The sequence below is a fragment of the Aulostomus chinensis genome, chromosome 5, assembly GCF_037954235.1.
Source record: "Aulostomus chinensis isolate RoL2024-O1b breed Wild chromosome 5, RoL_Achi_v1.0, whole genome shotgun sequence".
Taxonomy (NCBI): Eukaryota; Metazoa; Chordata; class Actinopteri; order Syngnathiformes; family Aulostomidae; genus Aulostomus; species Aulostomus chinensis.
Window position 1 is genome coordinate 30,810,626 of NC_141324.1, and position 19,332 is coordinate 30,829,957.

Below are 19,332 nucleotides of genomic sequence, written 5' to 3' on the forward strand. Positions count from 1 at the left end.
ACAGTCTGAGTGGAAGATTGTGGGACAAACTGCAAGAATGACAACCTGTAACACGATGAGGAGCAGCTCATTTTTACTGCCGTTCACACCTGAACAAAGTTCTGTTCTTGCGGTGTGTAATTTGACTGGCATGGAACAGCGGCGTTTAAATGACACATCACTGAAATAAAGAAAAACAAAACCGTCACTCTGGGTGTAATTCCTTGCAGATGACTATCATCTTATTCTCAACGAAACCTGTGTGATGCTTTAGGGATTCTGTTGAGCCGTGGTCAAAAAGGTACGTATGCATATCTAACTTCATCGTTCCACCTCCAGTTTCCTCTTATTACCGATACTTTAGTGGACGGTTGCCGTCTGCGTCTGAGGGTGGCCTGCCAGTGGCGGGGCGGCACCCTGCTGTCCTGCCTCTTTCTTGCAGCGCCCCGGGTGTCACTCCAGGGCTGCGGCGGTTATCTGATGCTGGCTGGTGAGACTGAGCACAAAACCCTTCTAGGTGCTTAGAAGGAAAACAACAGTAAGAAGCGGCAAAACCGGAGTGGCGTGGCAGGTTTTTCTCCTCTGCTGATTCTGTTTACAGGTAAACTGATGTAGTGCCTCTAAAGCAGCTGTTGACCTTTCCAGAGCTGAAGAACAAGAAACGTCAAGAAACACAAGAAACAAGAAACACGGAGCTTTAGAGAACCACACACAACAAAGCCTCAGAGGTCACAGGGTCATGATGGTCTGCCGAAGAAAAAGGGGACACTCGTCTGAAATAAATCCCATTGCATTTGAGGACATTTAAGTAAAAATAATTGCAATAAACTTTTTAAAAAATCTGTCTTTTGTGAGGTTGGTTTCCACCGACACTGTGGAATTCTGGGAGTCACAGGCCAACTGAGGTTTGCTCCCTACGCATAAAGTACACACACACGAACAGCGATGGGAGGTTGCTGTCAAATTTACCACCACGGCAAAATATTCAGCACCTTTTTTGTATGTTTTTACCTTTGAGACCTAAATAAAGTGAACTTAAAGCTGACAGGTGGGAACGTAATGAAGTACTCCGACACGACAGAACTGTAGAGGAACAGACTGAACGAACATGTTCTAAAGGTTCAGATGCAATGATCCACAGTTTGAAGAGAACCCTACTCAGAGAAGTTCTTTAAGGAAGTGCTTTGGACCAGACAGGAACGTAAACCCGCTCGGGGACCAGGAACATCTCCGCCCTCCGCTCGTCTCTTTCGTTCAAAACCGCTTAAATGATGCAAGATCAAAAAAAAAAAGCTATGCACCCTCGGGGCAGGAGGAAGTCAGGTGAGTGTTTACAAAGCCACGTCATCATCAGGATGAAACAGAGCCCCGCCCTCAACGCAGCGGAGCATCAGCTGATTAAAGCATCCTGGCACAGGTCACTTGTTCCGAGAGCAGCACAGAGACAAGAGCAACTTTCCTTCAGCGGCGCTTTTCAACGTTTGCAGCTCAGGTACGCCGCCTTGAGATGAGCAGGAAATGTTGCTATTAGCATTTTCCTGTGTAATTACTTTGTATTGACTTCTTGAAATGATCTTTTATTGTTTTGCCATGTTTGAATGGATAAGAAGTGGAGATTAGGCTGAAACCTAAGTTGCCATTGGGTGGAGTTTTGTGGGGTTTGTGTTCCTCTACATTTGAGTGGCTTGTCGTGCACGGACAGGCTGGTTGTGTATTTTGGGAATTGTTCTTGGATTCAGAGCTCCAGTCTGGCACATCTGTCTGCATCCAAACTGTTTTCACCTTCAAAGGGGCTCATTTCTTATCTGTTAAAGTTGGACAGTCAGCAGAGCAGTGGGATGAACTCGTTTATGATGTCACATTCACGTTAGCAGGGTGACATATTCAGGAACTTGAACTTCACACGCAGGAATGTTGCCTTAATCAAATTCTATATTTTACTAAATGTAATTTCATTTACATGAAAACACGATGCAGCTTCAAGCGACTCTCTTGACGGGACCAAACTGGTCCCAACTCCCAATGTGTCCTCTCACTCAGTGCTCTTGTCCGTGTCGTCCCTCCAGGAATGGAACAAGCGCTCGTCCTGTTGGTCACTTCCATGGTTTTAATGGTTCCAGGCGTCCAGGGAACATCTCATCTGTCATTCGCAAATAATACCGAGGTTTTGTTTCATCCTCTTTAGTAACGCCATAAAATCATCTGTACCTTTGAGCTTCTAAAGAATCGTGTCGCCTTTCAGCCACTGTCAGGAGGCTCAGTAACAACCTTGAAAGTAGAGCACCTCTCCAGTCCGATGGTCCTGTGACAAACCTGCTGCTGTCGTTTCACCTTCCTGTGACAAACCTGCTGCTGTCGTTTCACCTTCGTTTTGTGCTGCAGACGTTGTTAGCTGTCAGTAGCCGTTGGCTTCGAGCGAAATATACGTAGCTGACTCTTTCTGGGGTCCCAAAGAAGTAAAACAGCAGTAAAAAGTATCTTGGTGGGCTCAAAACACCATTTTTGTCTTTCTCGAAAGACAAACTACAATTTTCAGGTGAAGTATCGCTTTAACACATTTTCTCTCACTTGTTTCTGAAAGTGGCATCACATGTTAGGGGAAGTTGTCTGCACGCTTTATCATGAGACGACCACGTGGCTCACATTTTAGGGTATTTTCCAAGTTGCAGGTTTACTCTGCGAAAGAAAACCCCTGAATTATTCTGATTATAACAGCAAATCATTGCTTTTTTCTGGGAGGTCCTGAAGTCTCAGGTAACCTGCTGTGACAACAGCCAGCAACCACCTGCATTTCACCCCTCAAATCAGGCAAAATGCAGAATCAGCTTGAGGTGGCTTACTTCAATGACCTCTGAGCCGTCGACACCAAAGATCTTAGAATCAATGTGTGTGTGTGTGTGTGTGTGTGTGTGTGTGTGTGTGTGTGTGTGTGCGCATGTACCAGGTGAACATCACTCGGGACGGCTGTGGCGTGACAAAAGAATGTGTAGAGACGCCAGACAACTGCGATCCTGCCGGAACAAATGAGTGTTTGTTTGCATCTCTGGCTGTCAGCCAAATGATCCCCCCAGATAAGCTGGTGGGTTCCGCCCAACTCAGAGGAGACTCGCTGGGATACGTAGCAGTCGGAGTCCTCCAAAATTCATCTGAGGTGACACACACAGTCTCCCCATCACTAGATGATCAGACACACTCCTCTTGGAGAGGAACTCACTCCTACACACTCTCAAATGACATGAAGGTTTGGTCCCTCAAGAGCTTTGTCACCTGGGTTCAATGACTGACAGACAGAAAATATTAGAACACTTTTATACTTTTACATTTTTTTTTATATTTAGAAGCTTTGTGGGTGATTGATGTCCAGTTGACTCTCAATACCTGTACACCTGATGCAACTGTTCAGTTCACAAGAACGGTTTGACGTTACGTCACAGCAGTCTGACATGTTCATGTGTTTATTTACGGATTCATTCAGTTATTGAGTTCGTTAGTTCAGTAGCTTAGTTATTTAGTGACTATGTAATCTAGTTGGCTAGTAAGCACATAAGGTAGTAAGTTAGCTGGAAATGGCATTTTCAAAAAAAATATTTGGGACAATTTTTATTTTGTCCATTTTATTTAAGACAAGACAAAGTAATTCTGGTAAAATTCTGCAGTCCTCTTGAATATAATTGAATTCAATGAAACTGTAGCCTTCTACAAAAAAGGTCAGAGCTGGAAATGAACCAGTAAAGTCTGTTTAGCCTGGATGAACGAGTGCAGGCGCCTCTGCTCTTTGATTTCCTTGGGTTCAAGTTTCACAAAGAACTGAAAATTCCCGGCTGCAGCACGGGGTCTTTCTGGGTGAGTCTCCACCCAGATGGTGGATGGATGGTGGATGGATGGTGGATGAATGGTGGGTGGATGGTGGATGGATGGATGGTGGATGGTTGGATGGTGGATGGATGGTGGGTGGATGGTGGATGGATGGATGGTGGATGGTGGATGGATGGTGGGTGGATGGTGGATGGATGGATGGTGGATGGTTGGATGGTGGATGGATGGTGGGTGGATGGTGGATGGATGGATGGATGGTGGATGGATGATGGGTGGATGGTGGATGGATGGATGGATGGTGGATGGTGGATGGTTGGATGGATGGTGGATGGTTGGATGGTGGATGGATGGTGGATGGATGGATGGTGGATGGATGGTGGATGGTGGGTGGGTGGATGGTGGATGGATGGATGGATGGATGGTGGATGGTTGGATGGTGGATGGATGGTGGGTGGATGGATGGTGGGTGGATGGATGGATGGTGGATGGTTGGATGGTGGATGGATGGTGGATGGATGGATGGTGGGTGGATGGTGGATGGATGGATGGTGGATGGTTGGATGGTGGATGGATGGTGGATGGATGGTGGGTGGATGGTGGGTGGATGGTGGATGGATGGATGGTGGATGGTTGGATGGTGGATGGATGGTGGGTGGATGGTGGATGGATGGATGGTGGATGGTGGATGGATGGTGGGTGGATGGTGGATGGATGGATGGTGGATGGTTGGATGGTGGATGGATGGTGGGTGGATGGTGGATGGATGGATGGATGGTGGATGGATGATGGGTGGATGGTGGATGGATGGATGGATGGTGGATGGTGGATGGTTGGATGGATGGTGGATGGTTGGATGGTGGATGGATGGTGGATGGATGGATGGTGGATGGATGGTGGATGGTGGGTGGGTGGATGGTGGATGGATGGATGGATGGATGGTGGATGGTTGGATGGTGGATGGATGGTGGGTGGATGGATGGTGGGTGGATGGATGGATGGTGGATGGTTGGATGGTGGATGGATGGTGGATGGATGGATGGTGGGTGGATGGTGGATGGATGGATGGTGGATGGTTGGATGGTGGATGGATGGTGGATGGATGGTGGGTGGATGGTGGGTGGATGGTGGATGGATGGATGGTGGATGGATGGTGGGTGGATGGATGGATGGTGGATGGTTGGATGGTGGATGGATGGTGGATGGATGGATGGTGGGTGGATGGTGGATGGATGGATGGATGGTGGATGGTTGGATGGTGGATGGATGGTGGGTGGATGGATGGTGGGTGGATGGATGGATGGTGGATGGTTGGATGGTGGATGGATGGTGGGTGGATGGATGGATGGTGGATGGTTGGATGGTGGATGGATGGTGGATGGATGGATGGTGGGTGGATGGTGGATGGATGGATGGTGGATGGTTGGATGGTGGATGGATGGTGGATGGATGGTGGGTGGATGGTGGATGGATGGATGGTGGATGGATGGTGGGTGGATGGATGGATGGTGGATGGTTGGATGGTGGATGGATGGTGGATGGATGGATGGTGGGTGGATGGTGGATGGATGGATGGATGGATGGTGGATGGTTGGATGGTGGATGGATGGTGGGTGGATGGTGGGTGGATGGTGGATGGATGGTGGATGGTTGGATGGTGGATGGATGGTGGGTGGATGGATGGATGGATGGTGGGTGGATGGATGGATGGATGGATGGATGGTGGATGGTTGGATGGTGGGTGGATGGTGGGTGGATGGTGGGTGGATGGATGGATGGATGGATGGATGGTGGATGGTTGGATGGATGGATGGATGCTGGGTGGATGCTGGGTGGATGCTGGGTGGATGGTGGGTGGATGCTGGGTGGATGCTGGGTGGATGCTGGGTGGATGCTGGGTGGCGCTGGCTCCTCATCCGTCCAGTGCTCATAGTTGCACTCTGATTCCGTTCCAAGCTGATTTATTGGCTGAAATAGAGAGAGAGGAGAGAGAAAAACAGTGAAAATTGGCCAAAATGTTGCTTCATCATGATTTAATTCTGCTTATTTTGAATTCAAAGACAAAGTTGCTCTTTGAAATGATTGTTTTTGTAGCCCACACCTGTGGAGAGCAGAAAAGAAAAGTGTTGCACACGTTGGATTTGTTCCATGATGTTTATTCCCATCAGATGTGTGACGAGGGCGTGGCCGATGGGACGCGCCAGCACAGCCTGTTTGTGTGTGTGTTTATCTAGAAGAAGCCTGGAGGGCCGCAACGCCGTCTAAAGTACAGGGAGCCGCCCAGAGAGCCGGAGGGTCCACTCTGTCCATCTGTCTACCTGCCTGTCTGTCTGTCTGCCTGCATGTCTGTCTGTCTGCCTGCCTGTCTGTATGTCTGTCTGTCTGTCTGCCTGTCTGTCTGTCTGTCTGTCTGCATGTCTACCTGTCTGTCTACCTGTCTAAGTGAAAACGTGACTTGAACAAAAGGAAGTCAAACAGGGAAATTGCGACAGAAAACAATGCACAATGGCTGCTGTTCATCCCAGGCCAACCGTCAGATAAGACTCAGACTTTATCGGCTTGTTTCCACCTTTGCCAGAGCTGTGATGTCCATTGTCCTCCCTCCCTTTGAGGAAGCTTCTCATCCACTCATCTCAATTTCTGTCCTCAGGGGACCACCCAACTTTTCATCTGTGCACAAAACAATGGGAGTTTCTTCTTTCACACGATGCAGTTGAACAGCAGCGACCCTGACGCTCAGCCTACTCCTACAGAAACGGTGAGGCCCCACCTTTCGCGGCAGACAAGCGAATGCAAACACTGCATCTATTCTAGTTGAGTTGACTTGAGGCTGGAATACAAAAAGTGAGCGTGCCTTGCCTTCCCAGAGGGTGACTGAAATCCGAGGTTCCGTGAGCGGAAAAGTGATCCGGTGTGAGTTTGACATCCCAAATGTGGAAACCATCACAGGCAGTCCCAACATTACCTTCGTCCTTGGGTCTGGAAGCGTTAATGGAAGTGAGTGGACGTTTGCAGAGATGAGCGTGCACGGCGTCACGGTACAGAGGCATTCATCCCTGTGACCTGACGTCTCGTGCTGGTCAGCTGCAGCTGCAGTGGAACTTTTTTACCTCGATTGTCTAACATCCCCTCGTTGTCTCTCTGGTTTCACTGGTTAGCTTCCATTGGTGCCTTTAATGTTTCTCTGACGGCTCCTCTGAACATCGAGATCCAGCTCCCACCCACACCTTCAGTCCAGGAGCCCCCCAAGACTACAGCCGTCACCAGAGCTCCAACCGATGCCCCCACCACAGCTGCAGCTAACACCACCCCGTCATCTGGAGCCAGCAACGCCGTCCACACGGATGGTAAACGACTTCATACTTCAGTCCCGTGACGCTGATCTGATTCAGACGGGCCGAGCGCCATTAAACTCACTCGACATCAGAGTCCACGTCTCTGAACTTCAGAGCAGCGTCGTGTCTCTCTGGCTGTTCATCGATGAGAAGAGCAAGGAGAGGCTGCTGGATTCAAGCAGCTGAATCAACTTCTTGACAGGAGAGCTTGTGTTCAGGGACAAAATACTCCAGTTTCCCATTGTACTCAAAAAAAGAAAAAAGACCTGTTGTGAATGCATTGGGAAATGACTTGGGGATGGGATGTAAGAGAGGATAGCGCGACCGAACACTCCCCGGTGTGCCGGTGGCGCCGACCACGGCCAGCTTCATGGCTCCCCTCCTGAATTTGCAGCGTCATCCATGAAGGCTGTAAGAAGGTGACAAATCAAGGTCACCTCATGAAACTGGGACGGTCCGTTAATGTCCCTGTATTTATAGAAAGAAGAGGGCGCCTTTGACTGCTGTGACTGCATGAGTCTTGTTTTTCCTGCTCCGTGACTCAAAGCTGCTCTCAAGGGCCCTGCTTCGACTGTGCAGGTGGGAATTTCCCACCGGCGCAAGAAAGTGAACGGTTTTGATGCTGCGATCGGCCTGAGATGAAATGTTTTCCGTCATTTAAGTGAATGAAGATGAATGAACAGAACCGATCAACACCTGTCGTCTCCTCTCCCTCCAGCCGTGGTTCTCCTGTCCACTACCTTCACGTTGATGGCGATGCTGAGAGGCTGAAGGACTCCGGGGGGCTGAGGAGGTTCCTGTGACCGTCAACAGCCACATGCACGATACACTGCTCTGTATGTTTTTACTGAATTCATTCTGACATTTGGCAGTAGTTTTTGCACTTTGTTGTAAAGAGTTACTTTGTAATGAAGTTCCATGTGAGCTGAAGATGTTCGTTCACATGATTTGTGTGTCATTTTTAAACCTTCTCATCATAACCACAGGAAATGTCTGGATGCAAAACTTAGACTTTGACAGCAGAGGTCACTGGAAAAGAAATTAGAATTTAAAACTTTAGTTTTAAAACCTAAACCAGGAGTGTGTACTAGATTTTATGGTTTACATGTCAATTTCTTGTGGATGTAGAAAATTTCTGGAGATTAGGGTCTAAATGTCACCTAATCTGAGACAATAAATGTGGAATTTGATTTATTTTTGAACATAAAATCACCTTATTGACTCACACTTTCCTAACCAACATGAGAGGGCTGTCCCCACTTCTCCACACTTGGCTTGATATGCTCAGGTATGTACGCACTTCCTGCCATGAACAACTTAGGTTTGTCTACAGAAACGGATATGGAAACTACTTGATGACATGTCACAGACTGCTGCTCCCCTACCAATAGTTTCATACATTATGTTCACGTTTGAAGCGGCCCCGTGGAGCAGTGGTCCTCACTTTGGCCCCCCAGCAAGAAGGTTGTGGGTGGAGCCCCGGCTGCAGCACGGGGTCTTTCTGGGTGAGTCTCCATGTTCTCCCTGTTCCTGCTGGGTTCTCTCTGGTACTCCAGCTTCCTCCACAGTCCAAAGACATCAAGAGGGACCAGGTTAATCCAGACTCTAAATTGACCGTAGGCGTGGCTGGGAGAGCCAATGGTTGTCTGTCTCTATGTGTTGGCCCTGCCATGGACTGGTGACCTGTCCAGGGGGAAGGCTGCTGGGATAGGCTCCACCCCCACCACCCTCAACAGGAGAAGAGGGAGAACATGGAGGGATGGATGATGGAGGGATGGATGGAGGGAGGGATGATGGAGGGATGGATGGAGGGATGATGGATGTTTGTTCGGTGCCCTGCTGCCCTCCTTCAGAGCAAACAGATATCCCAGTTGAATCAGGGAAGCTTGAACACTCGGTGTTTCTTTCAAATATTCACAAACAGGTGCCTTGATCCTTCTCTGTAATTCCAGAATGCAGAAAGAACCAGCCACATCAATTTAGCTTAAAGCTAATTAAGCTTTAGTGCTAACAAAGGTTTGTTCACAAACTCAAGTGCTTTGTTCAGTAAAACCAACGCCGTCTTTATCCAGCTGCCACACTCCAAGAACCGAGCGCCAGATCTGAAGGGGCACAAATTTTAGTTTGTAAATGAAGGGTTTACTGCAGACATCCTCAACGCTCACCCTTTCGTCTGAAAGGTTAAGGACAAGCTTTCATCATCACTTGCTTCCTCACTGACGGGTCTGCAAATCTCCAGACACTAGAGACGTTTCAGGTTTGCTTGCTCGCTGAAGCGCGGTTGATGTTCGTCGTCACTGGCTTCCATGTCAGCCTTCTCGTGGCTCGCAATGTGTGATGCATTGTGGGTCGTATAGACCGAACACTGCTCCGTGCTCAGATGTGGTCTCAGCATGAATGCTCAACAAACCCAGACAAGCCATGGACCCGAGTGTGTTTGAGTGAACGACGCCAAGGTCATCAGACGGTGGACGTCCTCCCGCATCGGACCGATCGAACAGCAGATCTCCGATTTCCTGCTGGGCAACCACACTCAGACCCGGAGCAGCTTTGGAGGAGGGAGTTTGTGTTTCCACCAAAACAACAACAACGTGCATTTGTGTCAGCTGGGCTGGTTTGTGGAACAGCAGAAATCAGACAAGCGTGTCCACTTTTAATATTTTATTGCAATTTAATTCTTTACAGTGAAACTGAAACTAAATAGTATAAAAAACTGACATCAACATACAGATACACAAGATCAGAAACTTACCGATGAGAAACAAACACATCTTACCTAAAAACAAACTGTCTTTCGTAGCAGATTTTCTGTCCTTGCAGTAAGACATGTCCGTCGAGCTGTCGTCTCTGAGAACATTAAGTCCATGTTTCCGCCTTCCCCCGAAGACAAATAGCGACGCAGTAAAAACACAACCCTACAGCTAGTTATTCCCCATACTGGACAACTGGCCAAAAATATAAACAAAAACAACGGCTTGAGGGACAATGGGACAACAGAGTGGGCGCACCATGCTTGTACGTGTGCACGTGCTTGTACGTGTGCACGTGCTTGTACGTGTGCACGTGCTTTTTTTTTTTTTTTTTCCTCGTGTCTACAATGTGAGTGTTAAAACAGGAGTCCGGGTTCCTACAGGAAGTTGTGTGTGTGCACGCTGCATGCGTCTATGTGGTCCGTGCCTACGAGTCCTCTTCACCGTTGACGCTGTCGCCATCATCATCTCCTTCCACGTGCTCGCCCTCCTCCTCCTCCTCCTCCTCCTCCTCTTCCTCACCTCTCTCTTGACTCTTCACCTACAAGAAGTGAAACAAAGCACGAGGGAGTAAGAATGAAAATGAGATCCGGCTGAGTTTACCGAGAATGTTTGACTGCTTTCCTCCCAAAGTTCAGGACTTAAAAACGTCAACGTGATGTTGTGGTTCTCCTGGTGTGGAAAAGTCACGTGTCAATCATTTTATTCATTAGCTGACTGGTAGCGACGCCATCATGGAAGCGTCTTCAAACTGCTTTCCTGTCTACTCACGCAGAACCCAAAAGACAGTTAAAGCAGGAGAAGAGCCGTTGACAGCTGCTGATTAGGGACGCCAGGCTAGAAACTTCTTATCAAGGTCACTCGTGTCAGTACTGCAGTACTGAGGTCCGGGATGTCATTTTATATTACATATATATACACATATATATACACACACACATATAAATAATTAAAGTACTCCTAACTACTCGGCACTGCTGTACTAACAACCTGCTTTATCACTCAAGTTTTCTGCTCGCTTCTCAATGAGGGGTTCAGTGGAGTTTCATCCCTTTCAGAGGATCTCAGTCTCACCTCTTCCTCTTCAAGCAGGTCTCCCTCATCTTCATCATCATCTTCCTCCTCATCTGAGTCGTTGATCTCCTGGCTCTCCCTCTCCCTCTTTAGCCCCTCGTCTTTCTTGTTGCTCGAGTGCGGAGGAGATGTCACCTCTCCCGGCTCAGTTTTTAGGCTCTTCGACTCTGAACAGAAACATTTATCCATCTTTTTAGAAGAAGCCGGCGTTTTTCAGATTCCAGATTAAATAAGCCACGCCCCCTCCCGGTCCATACAGATTATCTCCTGTGGGGAGGTCTGACTCCTACCTGACTTCTTGCTGTGGTCCTTCTCCATGCGCTCCAGGCTCTCCAGCAGGTCGTCCACTTTGCTCTTAATCTGGGTCAACTCCCGCTTGATGGTCTGCAGCTCGTCCACTTTCACTGCAGACATAATACAAGCTGTGCGTGATGGACAGAAGATTATTAACCGCAGAATCCAAACTTCCACATCGATGTACCAATCAAACTCCCCTTAAATTGTGCTTAGCGTGACCAACAATCCAAATATTAATAATATGAAGTCAAATTTACATCAAGGCATCAAATCATCACATTGTTTTTGCTGCTTGAATGTTTTCAATTCCAAAGCGGCAGGAAACACTCACTCGTTCTGGATGAGTAAGTCCTCTGACTGCTCTTGGAGGAAGAGGAGAAGCTGCTCTTGGTCCGTCGGCTGCTTCCTCCACCACTGAGGCTGACCCGCGGGCGCTTGGACGGGATCACGGCCCGCGACAACGGGGGAGGGGGAGCAGGGACACGGGATGGGTAGGAGTACATTCTGGAGTCAAACACAGGAGTCACAGATGAAGGTCAGCGGGGGGGCGCTGTGTGGTTTGATTTCGTGAGGTGGGTATGGACATGACGCTTCAGAGCACACAGCTAGAGGAGGCAGAACACCTTTGAAAAGGGGCGCAACTGTAATTCTCCAAAATGTTGAATTTTAAGCGAATTTCTGATGAAGTGCCAAAAAAGAGAAGATAAGATTTACAGCCGTTTCCTTCGAGCGGTTTGAAAGCTATGAGGTGCTGAGTTCCCATCAGGGGAAGGAGGGACAGGGGGCGTTACGATGGCTCTTACAGGAAGCAAAGAAGACAGAGAGAAAAGGGAAACACAACAGGTGGGCGCGTTCTATCAGAGGAGGCACGTTCACTTGGACAGCAGCAGCACGGCTGCACGTGTCGCTGCTTCTACAGACGTGAGGACAGAGTTTGGAATGACCTGAAGGAAAACAGCTGGTCAGACACACAAGTTAGAAAATCGTTTCAGCGCTTTATTCTGGTCAGGCGGGTCCAAATACCGCACTTTACTCTTCTTTCTCACAGGCCAAATCACCTCAAGCGAGTGCATAAAATCGTGTGATTTACAACGTTTCTGAAAACACAGCGTCCTTCAAAATCCTGTTCCTGAAACATGTCAGGTGTGTCACGCTGCTTTCAAACAGGGACACGGATTTGACTCACCTGTCGTAATAATCTCTCTGAAAGTCATAGTCGAGGTCAAAGGAGGAACTGCTGTTGAGGAGGAAGAGAAGAAGAAACCATGTCAGGAAATGTGAGTGAGGGTGAACTCTTCTCAAAAGTCTGGCAGGTGGTGCTTTTCACTTGCTGTCTTTCACTGGACTTTCAGGCTCTCCTGGAGCTTCCTCCTTTAGTCCTGACTGAATGCTTGGTGTTGCGGTCCAGTGACTGACCTGTACATGTCTCCAGCTGAGCGCTTGGTGGTTTTTGACCGGTGTGGTTTGGGCTCTCCAGCCAGGTTGATATCTGAGGAGGAACACGTCACAGATCAGTGCCTCTTCCTGCTTTCTGACAGGCCAGACTCGTCACTTTCATCACACTCACTGCTGACCAGATTCTTGTCTTTTACCAGTGGCGTATACTTGCTCTTAGGGCAGGGCGCTGAACTGAATTTCAACTGCCGCTTCTCACATCCACAAAAACACGAGAATTAAAATAAAATGAGAACTGTGATTCTCAGCCCTCCTCTTCTTCACCAGAACTGTTTGGGTTGAGAAGACGAACCAGACGGGAGTCAGCAGGACAGAAACGCTGCGCCGAGTCAGTCGTCTGGACACTTCAGGAACGACCAAAATAGTTGTTGATGCGTTACAGCAGCAGAAACGATGAGTTTAGCCACCTGAAGTTTGCCCAGCGAGCCTGCTGGGTTACAACAGGTTCCCTGCAGTAATAAGATCTCACTCCAATAATGCCAATGCAAATAAAACTTTACATAACCTGGGTTTGAAAGGTCTGTGACCGGCGTATGAGCCTGCGACCCTTTGCGTTTATCCTGAGTGACACAGTAGATCTGCGTCAAGTTCTCTTTCTTGGATGTCGACCAAAATCCATTCGCTTACGTATGAACTACTGAAGGAACTGGTGTCTGGTTCTGGATGAGCTCGCGGGCATTTTTGAGTGGAGAGAGAGAGAGAGATCAGATGATGGTCGAGCTAGACTGACTGTAAGAAGACAGCGAGCGATGCGGCGTGCTCAACAATCATGACAGCAGCAGCTTCCTCAGGCCAGACCTGCACCACAATCACGCACGACTGTCGGGACAAGTGAGAAACGTAACCTTTTCTAATTCAGCCTCATTTGTTGCTTTCCCCCCGTTGTTCCGAAGTTATACTGCAGCGTCACGTTCCAGTGCGGAGGTGTGGACGGCAGCGCGACTACCGACTCATTTCACACCACCTGTGTGTGCACTGCTACGCGTGTGTGTGTCCTTCAGAGTGTAAATATTGACTTTCTTCAATGAGAACAGAACATTTTCTTAAACAAACATGCTGGAATACTTTGGAGCTTGTACTTCATGTCAAGTTTCATGGCAAAAAAGCAGTTGAGTGGCTGGCAGAAAGAGGATTAAAGTCAAAGGGTTTGTCAGAATGAGCGCATCGCTGACAACATTTCTACAGCCTTTGGCAGCAGGAGCACTTCATTAAAGGGGCCCTGATCTAAAGACAAGAATGGCTGGAATCAAAACTGGTTGTTAGAAAAACCTTCCTTGAACGTAGAAACCAGACTTCCTACCAAGCACTTGTCCAACAATCATGCGCCCGTCCTCCCCGGCAACAGCAGCTCGGGCGTTTCTCTCATTGGAGTACTGAACGAAGGCGTAGCCCTTGTGGACGGAACAGCCAACAATTTTGCCATATTTGGAGAAGATGGCCTCGACGTCGGCCTTGGTGACCAGCAGGGTGTTGAGGTTGCCGATGAAGACCCGAGAGTTGAGAGAGCGGGGGTCGGTTTTATTGGTGACATTGCTGCTGGCCATCAGGCTGGAGGTGGTGGGTGAACGGCTGGCGGGGAGACACACACAGACAAGGTTCAGGTTCAGTGGCGGAATAACAATCGTGGTTGGTCTGAGCGTCTCCTGCTATCGCTGAGACTGGAACTGTAACATCAGTAGGCTGGACAACAGGACACATTCTCAGCCAGGTTCTCACTGGAAAAATCAAACAAAGTTGAACAACAAACCAGCAGGATGTTCTGGGCTGCTATGATGTCATTGACCTGTGGTTGATGCCATGGTGAAATTACTGACAGTGAGTCACCTTCGGTAATACCAACCACCTCTGGGTTCGCTCGCTCCTCATTTACCTCTGAAAAAACTCATTGTCCACTTCCACAGACCAAGCCCAAGTGCAATTGTGTTAGCATAGCATCCACATCAGAGGCCTGGATCAGGACGGCCGGCGCATTCTGGAGCTCAGAGACGTTCACTTTTTACAGAGAGGTGAATTTGCTGCACTCACTAAGTGCTAGCAGGAGCATCAGCTTTTCACAGCTGACTAGTTGTGTTTGCTTCAGCTGTTACTTGCAACACAATATAAACACGTTCAGGCTTGAGAATTCAAAATTCACTTGGAGTTTATATTAGAGAGGGACTGCACCATAATGGCCACACTGGAGTCGGCAGATATTAGTCCTTTTTTAAGCCGTCAAGTTTGGCTCAAGTCTCTTCTGTTCTCATCATCAATGATCAGAAATATAGGATTTGTGACCATTTCTAAATGTCCAAATATGCACAATAAACAATTCTTACGCTTTTCTTTGAATGTGCAAGAAAATTATCATAAATTTGTTCACATGAAAATACTCGTTAGTAAATATAAGCATAATATACATCTGCTATCAACATCCAGTATTGTGCATCTCTGTAATTTACTTCCCTGGTCAGAGGAGCAGCACGGCCGTGCCTCCGTTAACCTTCCTGAAACCCTACTCGTTTGTACAGACATATTCATCCACTTAACGTAAAATGTGGATCAAAGGAGACGAAACAAGAAAAATAACAGCAGCATTTCCCGATTCTGGTCCTGAAGCTCGTAACCCTGCAGGCTGACGTGTTTCCCTGCACGAACACGCCTGATTCAAACCAACAAGCCGCCATCAAACACAGCAGAGGTCTGAGGACGAGCTTTTCATTTGAATGAGGCGTCTGAAAACATGGAGGCCTCCAGGGCCACCGCTGGTGCGTGAGGGCTGCAACTATCAAAGTAACATCGACTGATTGGCCAAATACCTTCTGATCTTTTTTAATCCAATGTGAAAAATTCTCAGCACAGTTTCCCTGAGTTCAAGTTGCTACCTTTGATCATCCATGGACTTTTTTGTTGGTATTTGTTAAGTTCTAGTATCTAAGAGTCTGGAACAAGACATGTTGGACATTATACCTTGGAATAAACCCCTGAAAAGATCCTCCAAAATATTTGGTGATGAATGGATTTCTTGTTGCAGCTGTCGTTGCTTTTCGTTGTTGTAGTGACTGACATGTTTACGAAGGCTTCAGGGAATATCTCCACTCATGCATACATGACAGGAAGAGATGTTCAGTTCCAGAGCATCTTAAAATCCCACCTGTGCAACAGGCTGGCTCAGATGACTTCAAATGAATGGTTTTTTAAAACAAAAAACAAGTTTTTGGTGCCCTTATGTTGTTTCAATGTTGTTCATCAGGCTGATATACTTTGTTACATTCATGACTAGGAAGAATCCTTCCGCTGTGATTTAGTTAACAAGCTGAATCCCAATGAAATCCAACTCCCAAACAAAACCCTTCATCGATGTGCGGCATTTCCCTGAACTTCTGTTAACCTCCATCATCCAGGCTAGCGTTGCTCTACAGCTGCCTGGTTGAGAGGGCAAGCGAGTGCCCAAAGGTCGGGGTCTTGGGTGAATTTAGGACTGATAGAACACATGAAAACTGTAGAGGCATCAACAGAGACCCCCGGCTGACAAGGAGGGGGGGTTGGAACAGTCATCACTCACTCCATAGCGTCTGTGTGCTGGGCTGTCGTCTGTCTGATGTTTGACACTGTGGGCTGGGTTCAGTTTGGGCTGGTGTCTCGACCTTCACCTTCGCCCCTCGCGATTTTTACTGAGGTGACAGAGAACACACCTCGGTCAAGCTGAGCAGGGTTATCTTCTAGCACGTCTTACCTGTTTGGAATGTGTACAGGGGTCAGTGACCAGGTAAACACAGTAACACAGCTCTAATGAGATGTGCAGGCAGGTGTCCTGATGTCTCATAACAGCTAGCCATTGTAGGACACCAGCCAGTATCCACATCCCGTAAGAACAGAACGCTACATTTACAAAGCTGAGGAGCTACAACAGTGCAGATGTAGTAATGAACTAAAAGAGAGTCTAACTGGACAGAAAGACGGCTCTGACAGCTCCACATATGCTTGCATGAGTGGCTACAACATTAAGGGTGTCGAGATCGTCTCCATCCACCATCCGACTCTCCCTGCCATGATGACGACTGGTGCATTTAAACAGTAATGGTTTTATGACATCACAAGTGTTATTCAAATTCTGTAAAAATAGAAGCTACCTGCTATCATAGGACACTTGAACAGGCTTGGTTATGTGCACCTCTTTCAATTCAGCTCAGTGTGCAACGTCTACATCAAAAACTGTTTTCGTTCTACTTGTATCATGTGTGTGTGTGTGTGTGTGTGTAAGGGGGGAGGGTTAGCAAGCAGCAGGAGGCTAACCAAGACAATTAATCATGTTGACAACTTATCAAGCTCCTACATGTGGTTTCCGGGGTTGAAAAGATATGCTTGTGACCACTGACTTTGACTTGATATTGTGACACCCCTGTAAAATATGACAGTAACCGTAAAATAATCTGTAAAGAAAGTTTGTTGTTGTATTTCAGAAGCTTTACAGAATGAGCCCTTTAGTGAGTTCCATCTGCAGAGGAGCAAACTGTACATAAATGTCAATAACCACGATTTAACCTGAAATCATTCCAACTTTTGATTTCTATTTAAAATAAACATTTGTCACATTCATAAAGAACGGAAGGAAATGCTGTGTTGAAGTGTGTCCCTAATTTACTGTTGGGGCTCAACAAGTATTTCTACACAGGTTTAAATATCAAACAGTATCATCAAAACTTGCCAATCAGGAGGTTTTCTCAACAACGGGAATTATGTTTTCTCTATATACACGGAAGGATGTGTAATTGTAGAGTACATGATAATCTAATAAATGTGAGTACTGTTAATCACCACTGAGCAGGTAACAATACTAGACAGCACTCCAAAAACACTCAGAACATGGATACAGCATATCAGAGGGGTGGGGAGGAAAGGACATTTAAATAGACTCAAGTGTTTTACTTCAGTACTCCAATGTGATTCATACCGGGATGTTCAATGATGCAGTATAATCTTACAGGACCAATATTTGTGATAATCGCTACGCCAAATCGTTGACTTCGGCATCTAATAAAGACCAGATGGGGCTAATGAAAGAGCCTGCAAGGGAATGTGAGAGGGTGACTTGATATTCAACATAAACCACCATCATACTCTTTAATATGAATAAGCCTTTAATAAATGTGTATTTGTAACGTTCTGAGACAAAACTGAGGCCACTGGCAGTCCAAAGGATGCAAAATCAGAAAAATCCCTCGTCATCATGGGTGGAAAAACACGAGGAAAAAACAACTCCATGAAAACAACTTATCAGTATGAGCCAGGGAAGCAAAACCAGGGAATAAAAATTACCTAAGCCATCCACAATACACCCGCCTGGACCCCGACAGCGCCACCACCAGGCTTTAGTCTTATACACAGGCCCTGTGTTAGCCTCGGGGGCTTAAAGCCGGCTAGCATTGCTAATGTTAACCAGCCGTCGATGGAAAAGCATGAAAAATACAGAGCTACTAGGTCAGATCCTTGTCTGCAAAAACCAAAACCTGGAAAACTCTTTAACTGTTGCTGTGGATAATCTGTGATAAACCATGGATTAGGATGGAACTGAGACTATCAAACCAAAAGAGCGTCAGACACTAATGCTGTTAGCTAACGCTACCTTAGCTGGTGGATTGGCTGAAAAGCGTGCCAAAAACAAATCAGTCCGGTAAAAGTCTTCAAAACAACTGCTACCAAAAAATAAGCAACGTAAACTTGCAAAAATGAAGAAAACTGCACCTAAGATGCATCCACAGCGTCGTGTTTCTAAAAACCACAACCAGCGTTCGTGTTTTTCAGGCGGGTGACCGTCTCCAAATTAGCTAAGCTAGCTAGCTTGCTAGCCAGCACATTGCGTCCTGCCCACTCGCAAAATAGAAAAAGCATCGTTGAAAAAAATCCAAAAAGAAAAGAAAAAGGAAGGAAAAATTAAAAACATCTGGGAACAAAATACTCACCACGACCTTTACGAGCAAAATGCCTTGCTTTCGGTAAAATCTTTGAAATTGTTACTTAGGTCGTCCTTTAGGAGCGCAGGCGTTTCGCCCCCTGAGCAGCAAGCTAGCTTTCTTCTAGCCACAAAGCTAACGCATCTGGCGATGGCGCAGCAGCGGACGAAGCGTGTTTGTTTTGGGTCACAGCGCAGTGCGGGAGAGCGGTGTGCGTAGGTGAAGCAGTGCTGGGAGTAGCGTTTAAACGGACGCCGGGGCGAGCTGATACTCTAATCGTACTCACCTGTTGTCTTTGAAAATCCACCCGTCCCAACCTGAGCGAGAATATGCTCTCGGGTGTGTTTCCATTTATTGTCAGCGTACAATTACAGATTTGACAGAAATAAAATCAATCCTATGGACATTATAATTGTGTTTATTTATACTTTCATATACCAAACTTGAAAACCTCTGTTTAATACGAGTAAATATGTATCATTATTATGTCTTGCAACTGTATCGAACGTCCTTATACTTATTTATCCATGGACTCTGGAGTATTTGAGCTGACTTGTTTCCGTCCATCAGGTTTCTGACTACTGGAAAAGGTGGCCTCAAACACTTCCACCGTGGCATCGCCTGTTACTTCTGTTGAATAAAATGTTAGCTTGTCCTCAAACCAGAACTTTGATTTTTGGGAGTACAGTTGAGGGGTCA

The 19,332-nt window shown here is 47.1% G+C and overlaps 2 protein-coding genes across 9 annotated transcripts; one reads left to right on the forward strand and one right to left on the reverse strand.

The window, feature by feature from the left end:
- Window positions 1–1,274: 1,274 nt before the first annotated feature.
- Window positions 1,275–8,267, forward strand: LOC147262155 (uncharacterized). Its single transcript, XM_086205097.1, has 8 exons — window positions 1,275–1,302; window positions 1,397–1,471; window positions 2,046–2,143; window positions 2,924–3,130; window positions 6,443–6,550; window positions 6,660–6,789; window positions 6,951–7,139; window positions 7,846–8,267. The coding sequence occupies exons 1-8, from the start codon at window positions 1,275–1,277 to the stop codon at window positions 7,896–7,898; spliced, it is 888 nt and encodes a 295-aa protein (XP_086061223.1). The 3' UTR covers window positions 7,899–8,267.
- A 1,506-nt stretch (window positions 8,268–9,773) lies between these two features.
- hnrnpca (heterogeneous nuclear ribonucleoprotein C a) lies at window positions 9,774–18,976 on the reverse strand. 8 transcript variants are annotated; one of them, XM_086204592.1, is made up of 9 exons: window positions 18,920–18,951; window positions 16,245–16,353; window positions 14,004–14,272; window positions 12,665–12,737; window positions 12,435–12,485; window positions 11,580–11,752; window positions 11,242–11,373; window positions 10,952–11,118; window positions 9,774–10,418 (listed from the first exon to the last, which is right to left on the reverse strand). In XM_086204592.1, exons 2-9 carry the CDS (start codon window positions 16,247–16,249, stop codon window positions 10,305–10,307), a joined length of 984 nt encoding a protein of 327 aa, XP_086060718.1. In that variant the 5' UTR covers window positions 16,250–16,353; window positions 18,920–18,951; the 3' UTR covers window positions 9,774–10,304. The 8 variants fall into 8 exon arrangements, with proteins under 8 accessions (XP_086060718.1, XP_086060715.1, XP_086060717.1 ...); XM_086204589.1 differs by lacking the exon at window positions 18,920–18,951 and adding an exon at window positions 18,643–18,877; XM_086204591.1 differs by lacking the exon at window positions 18,920–18,951 and adding an exon at window positions 18,643–18,877 and having other exon boundaries at window positions 16,245–16,415.
- Between the last annotated feature and the right edge of the window lie 356 nt (window positions 18,977–19,332).

Excerpts from the sequence above, each read along its gene's own strand:
- LOC147262155 (XM_086205097.1), top strand. The coding sequence starts at position 1,275 with ATGCACCCTCGGGGCAGGAGGAAGTCAG. Across the intron at positions 1,303-1,396 it reads TCGGGGCAGGAGGAAGTCAG|GTCACTTGTTCCGAGAGCAG; the intron begins GTGAGTGTTTAC and ends ATCCTGGCACAG. Across the intron at positions 2,144-2,923 it reads CATTCGCAAATAATACCGAG|GTGAACATCACTCGGGACGG; the intron begins GTTTTGTTTCAT and ends CGCATGTACCAG.
- hnrnpca (XM_086204592.1), bottom strand. Across the intron at positions 12,486-12,664 it reads TCAGCTGGAGACATGTACAG|CAGTTCCTCCTTTGACCTCG; the intron begins GTCAGTCACTGG and ends CCTCCTCAACAG. Across the intron at positions 11,374-11,579 it reads GACTTACTCATCCAGAACGA|CTTGTATTATGTCTGCAGTG; the intron begins GTGAGTGTTTCC and ends CATCACGCACAG.